Below are 19,199 nucleotides of genomic sequence, written 5' to 3'. Positions count from 1 at the left end.
TTGATTACTATATGCACAATACTGGTGGCCATAATGATTAGTCCAGAGACTCACTCTATTTTAACCTTTAGTTTTAGGGTACTAGGTGAGGGGGATGCTCGGTGCATGCCGGCCACATACTAATAGTTGATATATCAGCCAAGGATACTAGAGCGGATACTTCCAATTGATCAAATGCTCCAAATTGTTCACTACACATGGTAGGATGATCTTAGCTGACTCTATTGTGTAGGATCTTGTTCAATGTTAGATGGGTGGTGAATAGCATAATTGAAAATGCTTCGTTCTTTTTCTATAAGTTGTTTGCAGCGCAGTAGAATAAAGCAACTTAAAGAACAAAAGCAAGAAACACAAAGAACATCATATTTACTTAGTTCCCAACCCAAGTTTAGTACATCTAAGGTTATACACAAAGCTACCGTCCACTAGTGTCTTTTTCTTTTCCAGATTCTTTTGGAGGTAGAAAAACTTCTTACAAGTTATAAGGATAATCACATATATGAAAAATAGATGATATAATAATAAGCATAAAAGAGAAGCAAACTCGTCATGAGTCGGCTAGAAACCCTGAGTGTCGCGACACTCCTCCTGATGCTTCCCAAAACACTTGAGCAGGATTTTAGAGTACTTTCTTACCATTAGCACATAGATGGATGCTTGTAAGAGTTGCTGGAAGATAATGCCTCAGTTTCCCTTTTATACAACTTGATCGGCACTTTCTCAGTCGACTGGAGGCCCTCTGGTCGCTTGGATACTTTGCAAACTTGATCTTCTTTGAGATAAGTTTTTGACCTCCCAATTGACAGGACACCCTCTGATCGCCCCAAGCTCAATCAAAACTTATCTAAGACTCGACTCATTCCAACTCGATCAGGTCGTCTTCGGGTCTACTAGACCCTTTGGTCAACCTTATTGTCTTTCAGTCAAGTAGACTACCTTCCGATTGATTAGATCCTTACCCAGACCAATTTCCAACGGGTTCCGCCCGAACCTTCGTCTAGCTATTGTTTCTTATAAAATAAATAATCAAACAACCAACAAAATAAATAAAACCTAGCACTTAATTTATTTAATTTACTAGGTTCACTTATTTGGAGGGCGTATGTATTGTGGTACTTCTTTGATGATATATAAAATATTTTAATAATAATAATAATAAATATTAAATATGAGTATGTTTGAAGGAGTGAATTTTAATATAGAGATGGTATATATTCAACAAAATGTAAGTACATGCATAGATACCCCTTAGACGTCAACTTAGACACGATGAGTCTCTGTCCTGAAAGAGGATGAATTGATAGAATTTGTACTCATATGAAATAATATTTCAAAGTCCATAGACGAATTTGCCCTTCATTGATTTAATCATATCTTATAAACCCCCTCGCACGTATTATGCATCTATGCGCTCGTCTCCACCAACACAACACTATGTGTTCCCCCGACCTCTTCTTATTGCTATCAATTTTAGTATTCATTTCCAGTTCCACCCACTTTCTTACCCTCGCCTACCCGTATCGTTATGACGCCCACCGTTACCACCGGGCCCCACGCGCTTCCCCGCCACAACGATACCTGGGCCCGACCGGCGCTGATTTCCTCCTCCCCCGGCGGTCTCCCTCCTGCTCTCTTACCCTCCTCCGCCATGACTTCGCCGACACCTACGGCCGCCCGCCCGCCTCCGCTCCCTATGCGCCGCCGCCGGGTTGCCCGCCCCCCTGGGACCGCGTCGTGCTGGACCTATCTGTCGCCTGCGCCGGCGAGCAGTACGACCGCATCGCCGCCGTCTGGCTCGATGGCGCCGAGATCCTCCGGACCAGCACCGCCGAGCCGTCCGAGGCTGGCGTCTTCTGGCGCGTCCGCAAGGACGTCACCCGCTACGACGCGCTTCTCCGCCGCCAGGAGGGCGGCGTGGTGTCGATGATGCTGGAGAACATCGTCAACGATGAGTTCACTGGAGTTTATCACGTCAACGTATCATTAGATTTCTACATCGAGGATGGTGAGGAGCCGCGATTTCGTCCTCGATCGATGCTTCCCACATCGGACGAAGAATCAATTACGCAGGAACAGACAATTTTTGGAGCATCGAAGCCTCTTCTTCCGCCAAAAATAGGGTTTTCTTCATTCAAATCGGGCTCAATCGAGAACAACGCAAAGGTGGCGCCTTTTCCCCCAAAACCATCCGATTTGATTATTCCGATATCTAGCGCCGACAGCCAAAACGGATTCTGGTTCAGAATCAAGAACGAAGCCGATGTGCATTTCAAGAGCGTCCAGATTCCAGGGAATACTTACTGGGCAGTTCTTGAGATCTATGTTTCTTACCACTCCAACGACGAGTTCTGGTACTCCAATCCACCCAATTCCTACATTCTGAAGAACAACCTCACCACTGGAAGGGGCAACGGCTCATTTCGCGAAGTCTTTGCCACCATTGATGGCAGCTTCGTGAGCTCAATTGTTCCGTTCCCGGTCATCTTCACCGGAGGCATCAACCCTTTGTTTTGGGAGCCAGTGGTTGCTCTCGGCGCCTTCAATCTTCCCTCATACAACATAGTGTTGACTCCATTTCTCGGCCTTCTCCTGGATGGCAAGTCCCATGACATTGGTGTTGGTGTCACTGATGGCATCTCCTTTTGGCTCATTGATGCAAATCTGCACATTTGGTTGGATCCACTCTCTACTTATGTCACTGCCCAGCTTGTTCAATACCAAGCCCCCAGAACTTCAATCTCTCGCAAATCGAAATTGAACTTACTGAACGGTAAATTCAAAATCAAAGCTCAGAGAGAATCTCGCTTCTTGGGTTGGGTCAGTTCCTCATTTGGAAATCTCACCACTGATGTGGATCAGAAACTCAAGTTCAAGAGTTTGGTGAACTTCACAGATGATGGCGCCAAGAAGGGAGTTTATATGCAGGCAAAGTTGAAGACAACTGTAAGAATAGGAGAGGGTCCAAACACCTTACTTACTCAAGTAACTTACAAGTCTAAATATCCTCTTATGTTTGTCAGTTCAACTCTATCTGGTGTCAATAATACCTACACAATGAAGACTTATCTATCTCACATCTTGTCGGAAAAAACCACAGTTCTGATCGATAAAGTTGAGACTTTCAGCTCCATAAGAGATCACCAAGATGCAGATGGATGGATGCTTGTTCAGGATCACTCTGTTCTGGCTGGTTCAGCAGGCACTCAGCAAACTTACCACTATGAAGACGATCATAGTTCTTACTTAAGGAAGGTTATTGCTAGAGATGGTTTGGTTTTAAGTGATACTACCACTGCATCCTCATCGTCGTCATCTTCGTAAGTGATTCTTAGTTATCACTACTAGTTATTGTGAATCTTCATCTTGGCAACTATTTGAAGTTAAGTGTGATCGGTTACTGGCTTAGCTATTATACTCACATACCTTTGCTACGTGCTTGGTTGAAGAAAAACATGTGATTACTGGTGGAATGAACAATGTAATTTTGGATGTGAGCTATATCAATCCTATTAGTTTGTGTTCACCCAGAATTTTCCTAAATTAATCAGCAGTGCAAAACCTCTTTATTTTCAAGAAACCCACTCAAATTATTGCTTAAGAATATTACAGTACTTCCATAAATTGCATCAATCTGACAATCCAATAACAAGTTCAAGTGCCTCAACATAAAACTGGAAGCATTGAACTTGTATTGTTAAGGGAACACTGAAATACAATAATCGACATCCAAAAGTTAATTCTAGACTAGAGATGGAAGCTTTTTCTTACCTGGTACAATACATTGAAGAGTGCCTATCAAGGAACTTCTCGATTGCAACTGAGAATGCTGCAAAGCCTGCACACCCAACACGTGGCCTTTGGACCACCTGAAAGATATCACGATCGACAAATTACTCTTTGTATTCGAAGAAATGGAGAAGCCAAATATGTAGCAACAATTTGATTTTACCAGATCTCAAAACTGCATATAAATATGCAGAGAAAGATGGCCCCAACATATTTCTAAAGAGTCACACTGACAAATGTATCCGGAATTCTAGAAATATCAAATAGTAATTAAGATCTAGGAAAGGAATTCTAGCTTCCATATGAATCAGAAGAGGTAAACTACTTTGGTAATATAACTAAAATAACATAAAGAAAATACGAAATCACACAAATAAACATTCATGAGTTCTCATGCTAATACATACCTTAACCTCAGAAATCTCTTCAGGACGCATGCTGGTAACGCGTAACGAAAACTAGCAACTAAATGGCTTTGTGAAGGAAAAACAGACTCCTCAAGCAACAAGGATTCCAGATGAAGCAAGATGGGCAAATTGTTCCTCTAGGTAGTATTGATAAGTGGCCTTTGAATAAGGTACTTGACTAAGGAAGAGGTACAAAAGGCACTCACCCGAGCATGTGAGGTCCAAGGACAATCAGCATTTGCCTAGCTTATGATTTCGCTGCAAAAGCTTGGATATCTTTTTAAATCCAGCATGCTATTTTCAGAAATCATTTTCATCCCACTACAGCTCAAGTTTATTGCATAACAACTAGTTTTGCTGCCATCTCAATTCAAAGTTTGCAATTAAATCAAATTCCTTTCAGTCATTTTTTACAGATCAAATTCCTTTCATATTGCTTAAATCACATTCTAGTCAATAATTTGGTTTGCTATGATTTCATATAGGTCCTTGCACCATTAAGAAGTGATAGAATCTAAGTGAATACTTACTGATAAGAGAGAAATAATGAAATACTAAAAATAGTATGCATCAAGTAGTTAGCAACATATAGCTCGTACAATTATAACCCCCAAAAGAGACAGGACCATATGAAACTAAACTAACACTTCTACTGTGATCTGTAAGAATCTAGTAGGAACTATGCCCATTTCCAAGTTTCAGGCTTCAAGTTCTTTTCTCGAAATCAGAGAAATTACCTTTTGCAGAAATAACCCCTCCTGTAACACAACCAGCAAAAACTGTGTTTGTGGTGTCATGTTTCACTCGAACCTGTAAAGGAATTATCAAAACAAGTTATTGGATTGAGACGCACGTGAGAAGGGGGGATGAATCACGTGGTTTTCAAAAACTTATTCTTTTTGGTTTTATAAAATCAAGTGCGCAGCGGAAAATTAAGTACTAAAGTGAAATAGAAAAGCAAGCAAAAAAACATGCGGTCGGTTTTACTTGGTTCGGAATCGAGTTCGGAGTCTTCGGCGACTCCTACTCCAAGACCCAGGTCCCGCGGATTTATCGACAGGTAATCCACTAAAAACCGCTTCTGGAACCGCTTGAAGAGGGAATCGAGTATAAAAATAGTCAGAGAAATGTAAAATGTTACACTTCCCGTTTTCAAAAATTAAGTACAGTAATTAATTTCATTACCAAACAATGTTTGTAGTTGGTCGGCTCGAGCTCGATGTTTGGAAGGCTTCTCGGTGGCAATCGAGCGTAGTAGAGTCATAGCAGGGCATTAGCAGCAAGTCGGAGCAGTCGGAAAGCCGATCAGATACGTAGAAGCTTGTATAAAAGTTGTGTACAAAGCCTTGGGTGAGACACCCTTAAAAAGAGTGTGGAAGGCGCCTTCCATAGCTTTGAAGGCGCCTCCAATGTAATAAATTTGATCCTGAACAGCTTGCTCCTTATCCACGACGAAATCTAAAATTTACCCATCGGAATACGCCTTCCATAGCGCCGAAGGCGCCTTCCGTGAACATACAAAGGCACCTTCCAATGCTTGAAGACGCCTCGAGTACTGTTCACCCGAGACCTTTTTGGTTTTTTTACCTGCAAGTTAGGTTAGTCCAACACAATAATAATCTAACCTGCAAAACAAGATTAGCATAACAATAATATGATTAATTTATGACTTAGACCCTGTTTTCCAAACCAGGATCTACTCAAGGTCCCAATTTAAGTTTTCAAAATAGACCAAAATTGGACCGACGTCTACTGCCCCCTCAACCTCGAGTGACTTGCCTTCGCTTACCCAATGTCGAGTGAGCCCATCGGGAATCAAACAATCCCCTTCCTTCCGGAATCGCACATCCGGATTTTGAAAATCGGATATCTTGGTCTTCCTTCAGGAATCACACATCCAGACTTCAGCCAATCGGGAATCGAATATCCCGACTGTCAATCGGGAATCGAATATCCCGACTGCCAATCGGGAATCGAACATCCTGACTGGACTTCCTTCCAATCGAGGATTGAACATCTCAACTGGCAATCGGGAATCAAACATCCTGACCGGACTTCCATCCAATCAGGAATCAAACATCCTGATTGTCAATCGAGAATCGAACATCTTGAATGGACTTCCTGCCAAGTTAGTCAATCCTGCACACTAGGTAAATGTATTAGATCACAATAACACTTAACTTAACTCACTTATCATTTATCAAAACCTGAGTTCGATCATTAGTACAAATTGTACCAATAATCTCTCCCTTTTTGATACAATGATAACTTGGGTTAGAGTTAGAAAAAGATATGCAGGAGTGAAATAGTAAAGACATAATCATTTTAAGGTTTTAAAGTTTAGTTTATTTTTCTCTTTTTCATACTAACTCTTGCCCTCCCCTTTGACATTTATCAAAAACAATGCAAATAATCAGATTGTAATAAAACTTTAGTAAAAATTTCAAATACAAATCTACAAGTGTGATAGGGGGAAGGAATTAAAGAAATTTTCAAACTATTCAAAAGGGTTTTCAAAATATTGAAAATTTTTAAAACATTGATAATTTAAAATGTTGAAAGTTTCTAAATCAAACCTTTTTGCAAAATTTAAATTATGAAAGAAGTTTTAGAAATTGTTTTGCAAGATAGTTTTTAAAACACTTAAAATATGTTGCACGAATATTGTAAAATAAGTTAAAGTGTTGTCAAAATATTTTGCTAGGTAAAATAAGTTTGAAAGGAGTAGAAATAGTTTTCAACATTTTGACTTTGAAAAACAAGAACATTTTGTACAAGTAAATTTTACAAGAAAAATATATTCAAGAGGATTTGTTAAAAAGATAGTTTACTTGAAAAGTACGTTTTAAAATTTCAATAGTTCAAATCTTCTTTTTAAAAACTTGCAAAGAGTTTTGTAAGTATTTTCAAAAATAGATTTTTCAAAAGTGGAAAATACTTATATAAAAAATAAAAAAATTAAAGGTATTTTTTGAAATTATTTTGCAAAACAAAGCAATTTTGAAACAAGTAAGGAATTAAACTATTTTGAAAATCATTTTTAAATTTCCTCCCCCGAACCTGATATATTTAAAAGTATTCATCTAAAAAATATATCCTTAAATGTCTAACTCTTAGTTACTAACTAACTATCAGAAGATAGCAGTATTTACTTGGTTAGTCAAGTTAAGTTAATTTATCCAGTTAGTGTTTGACTAATGTGGATCACTTAACTTGATTACTATGATTCTGGTATTTTCATCCAGACATGTATTGATGCACTGATATAAGTATTTTAAGTCTAGACAATAGGCCTATACATCTCACGTAGTTCTAAGTTTTTGAATACATAATCAAGGTAAACCTAGTATGTTTGTGAGATGCTCAATATCTAGATCTATAAGAATATGCTTTCTATGAATTTAATCTATTCTAAGGCTAAAACATATTTAAAATACTAAGGAAATGAGAATTTTCATAAAATAAAAAAAAATCCTAGAATTTACAAATTATTTGAAAATTGTTTGTAAAAATAGTAGTCCTAGTTTAACGTACACATTCCTAATTTTCGTCATAGGTTGCTAAATTCTAGTTCTGATATTAGTTTAGTAAATATGTCTGCCAGGTTCGATTTTGACTCAACATAGTTGAGTTCAATATTGCCTTTGGCTACATGATCTCTTACAAAATAATGTTTAACTTCTATATGTTTGGTTCTTAAATGATACTAGATTTTTAGTTAAATTTATGAACTTATGTTGTCAATAAAGATTTTTATATTTTTTGTAATTTAGGTTAAAGTCTTGCAATATGTGTGTCATCCATAATAATTGTGCTACACACTCACCCATAGCTATATATTCTGTCTCAGTTGTAGATAAAGCGATGCAGTATTATTTTCTAGCGAACCAGCTGACAAGTGATGGTCCAAGTAGTTGACATCCACCACTTGTACTTTTTCTATCTAATTTAGAGCCAATATAGTCTGAGTCAAAATATCCTATAAGGTCAAAAGTAATTGTCCTAGGGTACCACATTCCTATAATTTGTGTACCTTTTAGATATCTGAAGATTCTTTTAACAAGCTTTAGATGGGACTCCTTAGCACAAGTTTGATATCTAGCACACATACTGACTTCAAATAGTATGTCAGGTCGGCTTGTAATTAGGTATAACAGACTACCTATAGTACTTCTATAATACTTTAGGTCTATTGGTGTTCCATTAGGATCACTAAACTTTTGTAGAAAATCTGAGTTTGTAGATCCAAAGATTATGTCATCAACGTAGACTTGAGCAACAAAAATATCGGATTTAACGATTTTTACAAACAAGGTTGGATCAATTCAACCTTGTCTGAATTCATTTGAAATCAGATGGGTAGATAATCACTCATACCAAATCCTAGGTGCTTGTTTTAGACCACATAACGTCTTTTTTAATTTGAAAACATAATCAGGGTGTTCTAAGTTTTCAAATCTAGAGGGTGTTCTAAGTTTTCAAATCTAGGTGGTTGATCTACATATACTTCTTCTTTTATTAGTGTATTTAATAAGGCTGATTTGATGCCAATTTGGTAGAGCTTAAATCCTTTATGAGCTGCATAGCTTAATAGTATTCTAATAGACTTAAGTCTGGCTACTTGGGCTTAAGTTTCATCATAGTCAAGTCTCTCTACTTGACTAAACCCTTTAGCTATTAGCTTAGCTTTCCCCTTTTTTTATTTAACCTATTCCTAAATACCCACTTAATCTCTATGAATTTCTTATTCTTGGGTAGAGGAAATAAGTCCCAGATTTAGTTTCTTTCAAATTGAGCTAGCTCTTCTTGCATAGCAATAATCTAGTCTGGATCAACCAAGGATTCTTTTACTATTTTAGGTTCAAACTTAGAAATTAAGGATATTTGACTTAAGTTTCTAAATGAGGATCTAGTTTGAATGCTTGGTTCCGAATCACCTATTATTTGGTTTGGGTGATCTGAACTTATTCTAATCGTTCTAGGCTCAGTTTGTGTTTGTTCATTTTCTTGTGGTTGATTTTGTTCATCTTCATATTCGTTTATTGGGTTTCCACTTGCTCCCCCTAGATTAGTGCTAACTCTTACGAAATCAATTGGTTGATATTAAGGTTGACTTGAGTTAGATTCTTTAGTTATTTATCAAATTTTATATTGGTTGTTTTTTCAATTCTTAGAGTAGTTTTATTGTAAACTCTATATCCTCTACTGTTTAGGGAGTAACCTATAAAGATTCTATTTTCTATTTTTGAGATAAATTTTCCTAAGTATTCTCTTGTGTTTAATATATAACAGGACATCCAAAAACCTTAAAGTATATAATATTAGGTAATTTATTATAATAAATTTTAAATGGGGTTTTATTATGTTTCTTTTTTATTATGCCCTATTTTGTACATAATAGGATATATTAATAGCTTCTACCCAGAAATATTTTGGTAGTTGATATTCATTAAGCATTGTCTTAATGATTTCTTGAAGAGTTCTATTTTTCCTTTCAACTATTCCAATTTTGATGAGGTGTATTAGGACACGTGAATTCTTGATGGTACCCATTTTTTAAACAGAACTTAGTAAACCTATGTTTTTAAATTCCCCACCGTTATCACTCCTAATTCTTTTGATTTTTGAGTCTTTTTCATTTTCAGTTTCTTTATAAAAATTACTAAATATTTTAAATGTTTTATCTTTTTTTAAAGAATTTTACCTAAGTAAATCTTGAGTAATCATCAATTATTACTAGACAGTATAAAAATCTATTAATAAATTTAATTCCATATGAGTCAAATAAATTTAAGTGTAATAATTCAAGTGTTGAATTAGTTTGAGTTTAATTAGTTGGTTTATGAGTTGATTTAGTTTGTTTTCCTTGTTGATAGGTATTACAAATTATTGAATCTAAGTTAGGTAGTTTTGGTAGTCCTCTAACTAAGCCAGTTAGTTTAGTAAGGTTTTTAAAGTTAGTGTGGGGCATTCTCCTATGCCATAATCAGATTTCCTCTTTGTGTCAGGTGACACTTAAGTAAAGAGTTGGGTAGGTTGATCGTGTAAATGTTGGTATTCCTAAGTCTTTTTAATTTTATTGTAAGGTCTTTTATATGTTTAATTAAACATTCAATAGATGTAAACCTAACCTTATACTCTTAATCACATAATTGACTAACACTTAGTAAGTTAAATTTAAAATTCTCAATAAGCAGTACTTTATAAATGATAAAATTAGACTCTAGTTCAATATTACCTATTTCAAATACCTTCAGTTTGTCGTTATTCCCAAAGACAACTGTTCCTAGTCTTTTGAAGGTTAATTTTATAAACATTGTTTGATCCTCGATCATGTGTTGAGAGCAACTACTCTCCAATATCCATTTAGATTTTTACAGGGAGAAGAAAAATCATAGCTGAAGTGTGAACATAATTTTAACTTAAATTAATTTTAACCTAATTTAATAATTTGAATTTAATTAAATTGAATTTTATCTAAATTTAATTTAGGTTTAATTTGAATCTTAATTTAAGTTTGAATTTACTTTAAATTTGAATTTAAATTTTAAATTTAATTTTAATTTAATTTTAATTTAATTTAATTTAAGTTTAATTTAATTTAAGTTTAATTTAAGTTTAATTTGAATTGAATTTAAATTTAATTTAAATGTAAATTTAAATTTAAATTTAAATGTAAATTTAAATTTAAATTTAAATTTAATTTTAAATTTTATTCATCTCACCCGATCTATATTTTTAATTAAGGAATCATATAATTTTGTGAGATGAGTTAGGTTGAATTTCAGGGTTTGGTTTAACTTGTGTTAGATTCAAGTTTAACTTTGAATTCAATAAAAAGATATTCTTTGAATAAACTTCTAAGCTGTGGTGAGTCACCTAGACATCATTAGAGTAATCACGCATTCAGAATTTTTCAAATAGTCCTATCCACTGAACTTAATACAAAACTTTGGTCTAGCCTGTTAGGATTAGTAAGAGATAGTTTTAGTTAGTTCCACTAAGCCAAATACATCAGGTCGAAGTCATATCTTCCTAGACATGCATAGGCAGAGCTTCTCTAACATACTATCATCCAAAACTTTTCCAATACTATTTATCAAATTAAATTTTTTTGTCTCTATTTATGCTAGTCATAATTACTCAGCCGGGTAAGTTATTATTTTGGAGGTGTCAACTAGTTTGGAGCCTCCCCTTGAATTATTGGACTATGGGTTTAGATTTTAGGCTTGTGTCGATTTGCTTTATAGTTGTAATATACTTGGTTATATTTTGAGTTTAGATTGATTTAGTTTGTGTTTATTTTAGGTTTATTTTTTGATTTATTTGATTTGATTTTATTGAAGATTTGGGTTTTGATATTAATGGTGAGTTATTTGGTTTATTTTGTTTTTATGTAGTGAACTTTATTTTTCAGTACATAGTATTGATTGAGTCCTACTTATATGGTTAGGCACGCTTTCGGAACACAAGTTTTAGTTAATTTTGAGTTTTGAGTTATTATTAAAAATGATTTAAATGTATAGTTGGATTTGTATCCAAGTTCATATTTATTATATACAGCTCTGGGATCCAAGTATCATATTCAGATACTTGGATCCTAAGGTAAACTTTTCCAATTGTTCTTTTAACTCTTCAATTTGACTTTTCAAGATAGAATTTTCTTCCTCAAGATTTATAGCTTGGGTGGATTTTCTATCTTGAACTTGGTTAGTTGATGAGATCAAGCTTAGTTGTTTCTTAAGGATGTTATTTTCCTTAAGGAGGAGTTTAGCGTGTTCCTTAGTTTTAGTTAATTTCTTATTTAAGCATCAAATAATTTTAAAAAATTTTGCATTATAATTAAATTTTACCGTAGTTAGTTCATCTGAACCAGATCTAGATCTGTTGCTTGACTCATATTCTGACTCATCTTCTTGATTCGTTTCACCTCCGGTTGCCATCAATACAAGGTAACTTGCTTGCTTCGGTTCATTTGCTCCCAATCCGTCCAAGGAAGACTCGACCCAAGTTGCTTTTAGTGCCTTCTTTTGCTTTTTGATCTTGTCTTCGTTCGGGCATTCGTGTTTGAAGTGTCCCTTCTTGTTGCAGCCGTAGCACGTGATGTTCACCTTTGGGTTGTTGGATGTCGACTTGGACATCTTCTTTATATCACAGTTAGTGAAGCTTTTTTTGTGTCTAATGAACATCTTCCTTATCATGTTCACCAGTTGCTCTTCATCTGATTTTGACTCGAGTTCAATTTCTGTTTCGGGTTTGGCTCCCTTCGAAATGCCTGCAAGAAATACAATTCCTTTCTCGATCTATGAGGCATTAGTTTATTCGTGCAGTTCAAGTTCACAAAACAGTTCATCTAATTTTAACTTTGAGAAGTTCCTCAAAACCTTATAGGCGTCTTTGATCAATGCCCACAATGCGTTCTGAGGGAACGAGTTAAGAGCGTACCTTATTACATCCAATTTTTGAGCTGGTGTCTGATTAGGTGAAGGTCATTGAGGATGTCCTTGATTCGAGCGTGGAGTTGATTCACGGTATCACCGTCATGCATTTTAATGAATAATGAATTAAGAAGTAGGTCGCATTTTGTTACCCTCGAATCGGGAGTTCCTTCGTGTAGCTCGACTAGTTTGTCCCATAACTCCTTTATGTTCTCGTGCAGGCCGACTCGGTTGAGTTCTTCTTCTATGAGTCCGCATTGGATCGTGTTCAACGCTTTGGAGTCGATCTGGGCTTTCTTTTTATCTTCTACACTCAATCTTTTTGGATCGAGTGGTACTTTTGTTGCTTCATCTACAAGTGCCCGGTACCCTTATCAGATGGTGAACCATTGCTCGATGTCCATCTTCAAGTAAATTTCCATCCTCTTCTTTTAGTACAGAAAGTCACTTCTATTGAAGAGAGGAGGACGAGCGGTGCTAAATCCCTCAAGTTGGGGCATTTGATTGTTGAAAAGAAAACTAGAAGGAGGTACTAAGACTTGGTCTTGGATTAGTAGTGTTTGAGAAAAAAAATATGTCGATGACTCAGTGTTATTGCACCAATTTTGAGTAAAAATCTAACGAGAAAGGATTATTTGAAGAGGTAAATTTTATCAATTCAAATAAGCTATGAAAAATATAAATCTGAAAAAATAACAGTTCCCCCGACTTGATTTGTAGTTGCACCAATTCAAAGTAGAACATACTCTGATACCGTTTGTTGGATTAAGACGCACGTGAGGGGGGGTGTGAATCACGTGGTTTTCAAAAACTTATCCTTTTCGAATGTATAAAATTAAGTGCACGTCGAAAAATTAAGTACTAAAGCGAAATAGAAAAGTAAGCAAAAAAAGCACGCAATCAGTTTTACTTGGTTCGGAGCCTTCGGCAACTCCTACTCCAAGACTTAGGTCTCGCGGACCTATAGATGGGTAATCCATTAAAAACCTCTTCTGGAACTGCCAGAAGAGGGAATTGAGTACAAAAAGAGTCGGAAAAGTGTAACACGCTACACTTCCCATTTGTAGAAATTAAATACAATAATTAATTTTGTTACCAAACACTGTTTGTAGTCGGTCGGCTCGAGCTCGGTGTTTAGAAGGCTTCTCAGTGATAGTTGGGTGTAGTAGAGTCATAACAGGGCAGCAGCAACAAGCCGGAGTAGTCAGAAAGTCTATCGGACGTGTAGAAGCTCATATGGAAGTTGTGTACAAAGCCTTGGGTGAGACATCCTTATAAAGAGTGTGGAAGGCGCCTTCCATAGCTTTGAAAGCGCCTCCAATGTGAGAAATCTGATCCCAAATAGCTCGCTCCTTATATGTGATGAAGTTTAAACTTTATCCATCAGAAGGCGTCTTCTATAGCATCGAAGGTGCCTTCCATGAATAGTATGAAGGTACCTTCCAATGCTTGAAGGCACATCGAGTACTGTTCACCCGAGGCCTTTTTACTCTTTTTGCCCTACAAGTTAGGTTAGTCCAACATAACAATAATCTATCCTGCAAAACAAGATTAGCATAACAATAATATAATTAATTTATAACTTATAAGCTTCCAAAATGGATCTAAATTAGACCAACACTTATTGTCTCTCAACCGGGACACATCCTTACTTAGTCACTCTCCTCTAGTGACTTACCTTTACTTACCCAGTGTCGAGCGAACTCATCGGGAATCAAACATCCCGATCTTCCTTCCGAAATCGTACATCCGGACTTCAGGAATCGAACATCCCGATCTTCCTTCTGGAATTACACATCCGAACTTCAGCCAATTGAGAATCGAACATCTCCACTGCACTTCCTTCTAATCGACAATCGAATATCCCGACTACCAATCAGGAATTGAACATCCTAACTGGGCTTCCTTCTAATCGGGAATTGAACATCCTGATTATCAATTGGGAATCAAACATCCCAACTGAACTTCCTGTCAAGTTAATCAACCCTGCACACTAGATAAATATATTAGATCAAAACAACACCTAAATTAACTCGCTTATCATTTATCAAAATTCGAGTTACACCATTAGCACAAATTACATTAACACCCGTTCAATTCAAGGTAACAAGAAAAAACATATAGACTATTTATTTTGATTTACTTACCTTCTCAATAATACATTCAGCAGCTGAAGAGATGGTACCCATGATACCAAATGCCTTCGCAGAACTTATACTTCACCGACCCATTTGTTTTGCTTGGAATATTATATGCTGTTTGGTAGTCATTTCCTCCTGCATTATAGGGTTGTCCAAAGCCCCAAGAAACATGCCCATGAAACACACTGGTCCACCACCTGAAAGGCCAACGTAGAGTAACTGTCTCTAGTAAGGGAAAAGCCTAAATAATAATAATCATATAATCACAGAAATTATGGCGAAAAAAAGATGAATACGTTTACTTCCAGCGCCCCCACAAATTCGTCCCAAGGTCAACACGGAGGAGGTAAATCATGGACATCTACTAGCCTTTGGAATAGTGACTAGCACATAAGGGAGGTATTTATCTCGACTTTACCGAGATTCGAACCCCAGACTTCATTATGGCAACACCTCAAGCGCTAGCCACTAGACCCATCCGAGGGGACATATATAGTACCCTCCCATATAATCACAGAAATGTTCCATAAGAAGATGGTTTTAAATTTAATCAACAATGCTTAAAATGGAACTCTACCATAACACCAAGTTTTAAATCAGTTCAAATTCAGACACAGAAAATTCACCTTATTTAATTCTAGGATTGTCTTTCACTAATTTTTCTAGTATTTACTAAATTAGTTTTTGAGTCCTTATAAGATTAATTCATCTAATTAGTTTGGCTTCAAGTAGGTTAATCTAGTTACCATAACTTGCTGCAATACCAATAGAAATGCAAAATGAACATCCTTGAGTAATTGTGGTTTTTTAAGCTCATGGTATGCAAGACTTTTCTGTGAATCACATCCCGTAGTTGAGGTGAGTATGAATCAGCAAAGAAAACCTGCAAGAATTAATGTATAAAAGGGAAAAATTCTCAAAGTCTTAATCTTATAACGGTTAATGATGCAATGATTTGACTAGTAAAAAATATTGCAAAACTTTAAGATTCTGTCCATATGATGAAAAATAGTCATCAAATGACAAACTTGAATATAGATTCACCAGGTTCACAAGTTTCAAACCATCACTCATAAAATCATGGACTTATCTGCGCCTATAATTTTTCTCGATCACCATTGACAAAAAAAAAATTACAAATAATTTAAAACAGAAACTAATAATGAAGATAAAACAATGATGTTTAAAAAAATAAAAAAATGTTTTGGTGCTCAGCAACACCCTTATAGTGTAGAATAAAGAGTTGTTATATGACTCATCAACACATTTAGTTTGTTACACTTGATTAACTTTGTGGTTTTGCAGCCCACAATCCATCCAAATGAGAACACGTTCCCAACATTGCTTAAAATTTGTCAACGAGAATCCCACCTCTGACTACTTCATACGCATCTCGGCTCCTGGATTTGTTCAACCCAACAGTGAAATTGAGCTTGGGTCCTTCAGTGGAGATGCAAGATACTTTTACCCAAAGCAGCAAGACCTTGGTTTTTATTCCCTCGATTTCTATCAGCTTTCCCTTCTCCAAGTATCCGTTCACTTCTGTGAAAAACCGCACAACTGATGAATCCTTGTACTCTACTTCACATACAGAAGGTATGAATACTGTCAGCTTCTTTGTCTGTTCATTGAACTCGTAGTTAGTGGCATCCTCTGGGAATAGGCCGATCGGCATATCATATTCTTTTAACAGTTCAGGCAGCGGTTTCTGCATCTTTCCTGGAGCAAGCATTAAAAATTATGACTAAAACTCAATTTCTATTAGCCAAGATACAATCATTCAATAAAATCTCATATCTAAAGCACTGGTTATTGGTTATATGTTAGTTTTTTCAATAGACTGATCAGAGTGAATGGAAAAAAAAAAAACAGATTAAGTTTCGTATTTTACCAGAGAAGTATTTTCATGGACTATAAAGTATCATGAGCCATTGAGAACTTGTTGATCCTCAAATAGAAAGTATTGGGGAATCATGAATTAACTGAATAACTCAAGGAAGATTTTGACAATAACAAGTCCACATCTGAGTAAAATCATATACAGAAAAAATAGGAGAGAAGAAACCAGGAAGTACTAGAAAAAGGATGTGTTTCTTTTTCGATGTAGTGTAGTTTGTGTAAGTAATCCACAAAGCTCACCAAATCCCAACAGTGAAATATTAAGAAATCTTGTGCATGAAAATTCAGAAGTTTAGATCATTCAACACTTCCAAAATGTTATCCACATGTACATGTATATTTAAAGAAATTATATTTTGATCCAATATTAATTATACTATAGTTTTTTTCAGACACAAATACATACTTTTAAACATATTATTTAATCATATTATATAAAAAAGGATTTGCTAAATATGAATAAAAAGCTCTTCCATAAATTTATATTTATTATAGAAAATTTATTCAGGTTTAAATTAATTCAAAGAACTAATCTTTAGATTATCATATTTATATATTTTTAAAACAAATATTGAAGGCTCATCATAAACCTCAACATTTTTCTTTCAAATATATTATTATTTTTTGAATAAACTCAAAATTTATTCTTTGAAGGGTGATATTTTGATGATAAATAAATATTTTTGAAAATATGACTACTTTTTTTGGTAACTATATAAACAACTAGTAGTCAATAGGATTTACCCTACATCCCGGTGCGCCATAGTGGCTCGAAGTAATGTATGAGATTTATCTACCATACCTAAGAGACTGTAAATACCATAGCAAAGATAAACACCCATGAATGATTAATGACAAAGAATTGCATTGGTAACTTGAAGATCAGATGATACCTTTGATTTTGTTCACCAGCCATTTTGCACCTCCTTCAACACTGTTGGAAAGTGACTGATCACAAAAAGAAGAAAAAAGATGTCATGAGTGATTAAAAAATGGCTTTCAAAGTTTGCATCATATTAACAACTCAATTATGTCAAAATAAAACAATATAAGCTCTTTTGCAAACAATATAAACAATATAGCAAATTGCAAACTACAACAGCAGCATATCGACTGCTCTTTTGCTCAACATTAAAGAAAAATATAAAAAAAAACTTCTACTTTAGAGATCAATAAATAAGAAGCGGTGAGGCTGCTCACAATATTTGATGATAATTTGGATTCCATAATAGATTTGTGCCACCATGCTTAAAGACTCTTCCATGGAGTATTTAAAACACATACACACACACACACACACACATCTAATTGATACACAAGAAATCAACCTCAAAAAATACGTTCCAGAATATAGAAGTGAGCCATTGCAATAAATTCAGTGGCATGTGGAAGAATAATTTCAGTACCATTGCAAAGTACCATTCGCGGGCAAATATGATATGCCCATTGCTCGTGTAGCACAAACACAATGCACAATTTTTTCTTCAAATATTTTATTGGAGAAAACCCCATCCCGTTTCATGATAATCCAGGTAACATAAGATCGGTTCTGAATAAACAACTTTATAAATTTATTGTCCAAGATCAACGATGTTTCAATTCAACATCAACTTTCCGAATAGGAAACGATCTGAATAAATCGAAATAAAGCAATGCAGATCTGAAGGTAACGCAGAATTCATCCGAAAGCACATCTGATTGCGAAAACTTACATTGATGTCGCCACCGACGGAGGAAAACTCTTTGCCGGCTTGCTTGCTGAACCAGTAGGTTCCAACCGAGCCCATCATCTGATCCATCTCCTCCTTCCTATCCCTTGAAATGGAAACCCTATTTCTTCCTCGCTTTGGGAAGAAATCGACGAGGAAGAAAAAGAAGAGAGAAAGGGCGACGAATATCCCGTGTTTGTTTTTATTTTTCCAATTGGGGCGTGATTAAATTACCTACAAAAGCTCCTCCCTATTTATAAATGAGTAAATAGACCGCCGAGTGTACCGATAGACCGGGCCGGACTATTTTAAGTCGCTTCCAAAACCGTGTTGGAAATTAACTTTCCTAACGGATAAATCGTCATTTGATAAAATCATTATAAAATTATTTTTTTTCAGTTAAATGAAAAAAATAATGTGCGAGAATAAATTACCAGTTTATTTATTTTCAAATTCTTAATTGATAAACACTGATTATTTTATGTGGTGTGCTTTTTCGAATTTATCCGATGATCAAAAACTTTTATGGACCGAACCGCCGGTCATTTCTAGATGAATGGAAGACAAAAATATTTGAACACTAGGTTTTTTTTTTTTCTTGTGATTATGATTAGAATTTGCTAATTGTTAACTAATAAACACATATTTACCTATAAAAAATAAAATAAAATCTAGTGTGATTTAAGTAATACTCAAAAGTAGATGGGTAAATTGTCAACACAATTTTTTATTGGATTTTTTTTCTTCATTATATTATAGAGAGATTGTACATTTGTCTGACATCATTTACTACTTTTTCCTGAATAATTATAACTCAAA

At 35.3% G+C, this 19,199-nt stretch overlaps 2 protein-coding genes and 1 pseudogene across 2 annotated transcripts; 1 reads left to right on the top strand and 2 right to left on the bottom strand.

The window, feature by feature from the left end:
• Positions 1–1,412: 1,412 nt before the first annotated feature.
• On the top strand, positions 1,413–3,523 carry LOC122001903 (peptide-N4-(N-acetyl-beta-glucosaminyl)asparagine amidase A-like). Its single transcript, XM_042556886.1, has one exon. The coding sequence runs from the start codon at positions 1,435–1,437 to the stop codon at positions 3,319–3,321; it is 1,887 nt and encodes a 628-aa protein (XP_042412820.1). The 5' UTR covers positions 1,413–1,434; the 3' UTR covers positions 3,322–3,523.
• A 102-nt stretch (positions 3,524–3,625) lies between these two features.
• On the bottom strand, positions 3,626–15,214 carry LOC121999564 (annotated as a pseudogene).
• A 560-nt stretch (positions 15,215–15,774) lies between these two features.
• Positions 15,775–18,601, bottom strand: LOC122001902 (uncharacterized protein At5g01610-like). The gene is made up of 3 exons (XM_042556885.1): positions 18,384–18,601; positions 17,565–17,619; positions 15,775–16,491 (listed from the first exon to the last, which is right to left on the bottom strand). Exons 1-3 carry the CDS (start codon positions 18,468–18,470, stop codon positions 16,118–16,120), a joined length of 516 nt encoding a protein of 171 aa, XP_042412819.1. The 5' UTR covers positions 18,471–18,601; the 3' UTR covers positions 15,775–16,117.
• Positions 18,602–19,199: the final 598 nt, after the last annotated feature.

Source organism: Zingiber officinale, chromosome 7A, assembly GCF_018446385.1.
Source record: "Zingiber officinale cultivar Zhangliang chromosome 7A, Zo_v1.1, whole genome shotgun sequence".
NCBI classification, from domain to species: domain Eukaryota; kingdom Viridiplantae; phylum Streptophyta; class Magnoliopsida; order Zingiberales; family Zingiberaceae; genus Zingiber; species Zingiber officinale.
The sequence above is the reverse complement of the archived record's forward strand: the minus strand, read 5'-3'. Positions and strand labels throughout refer to the sequence as shown.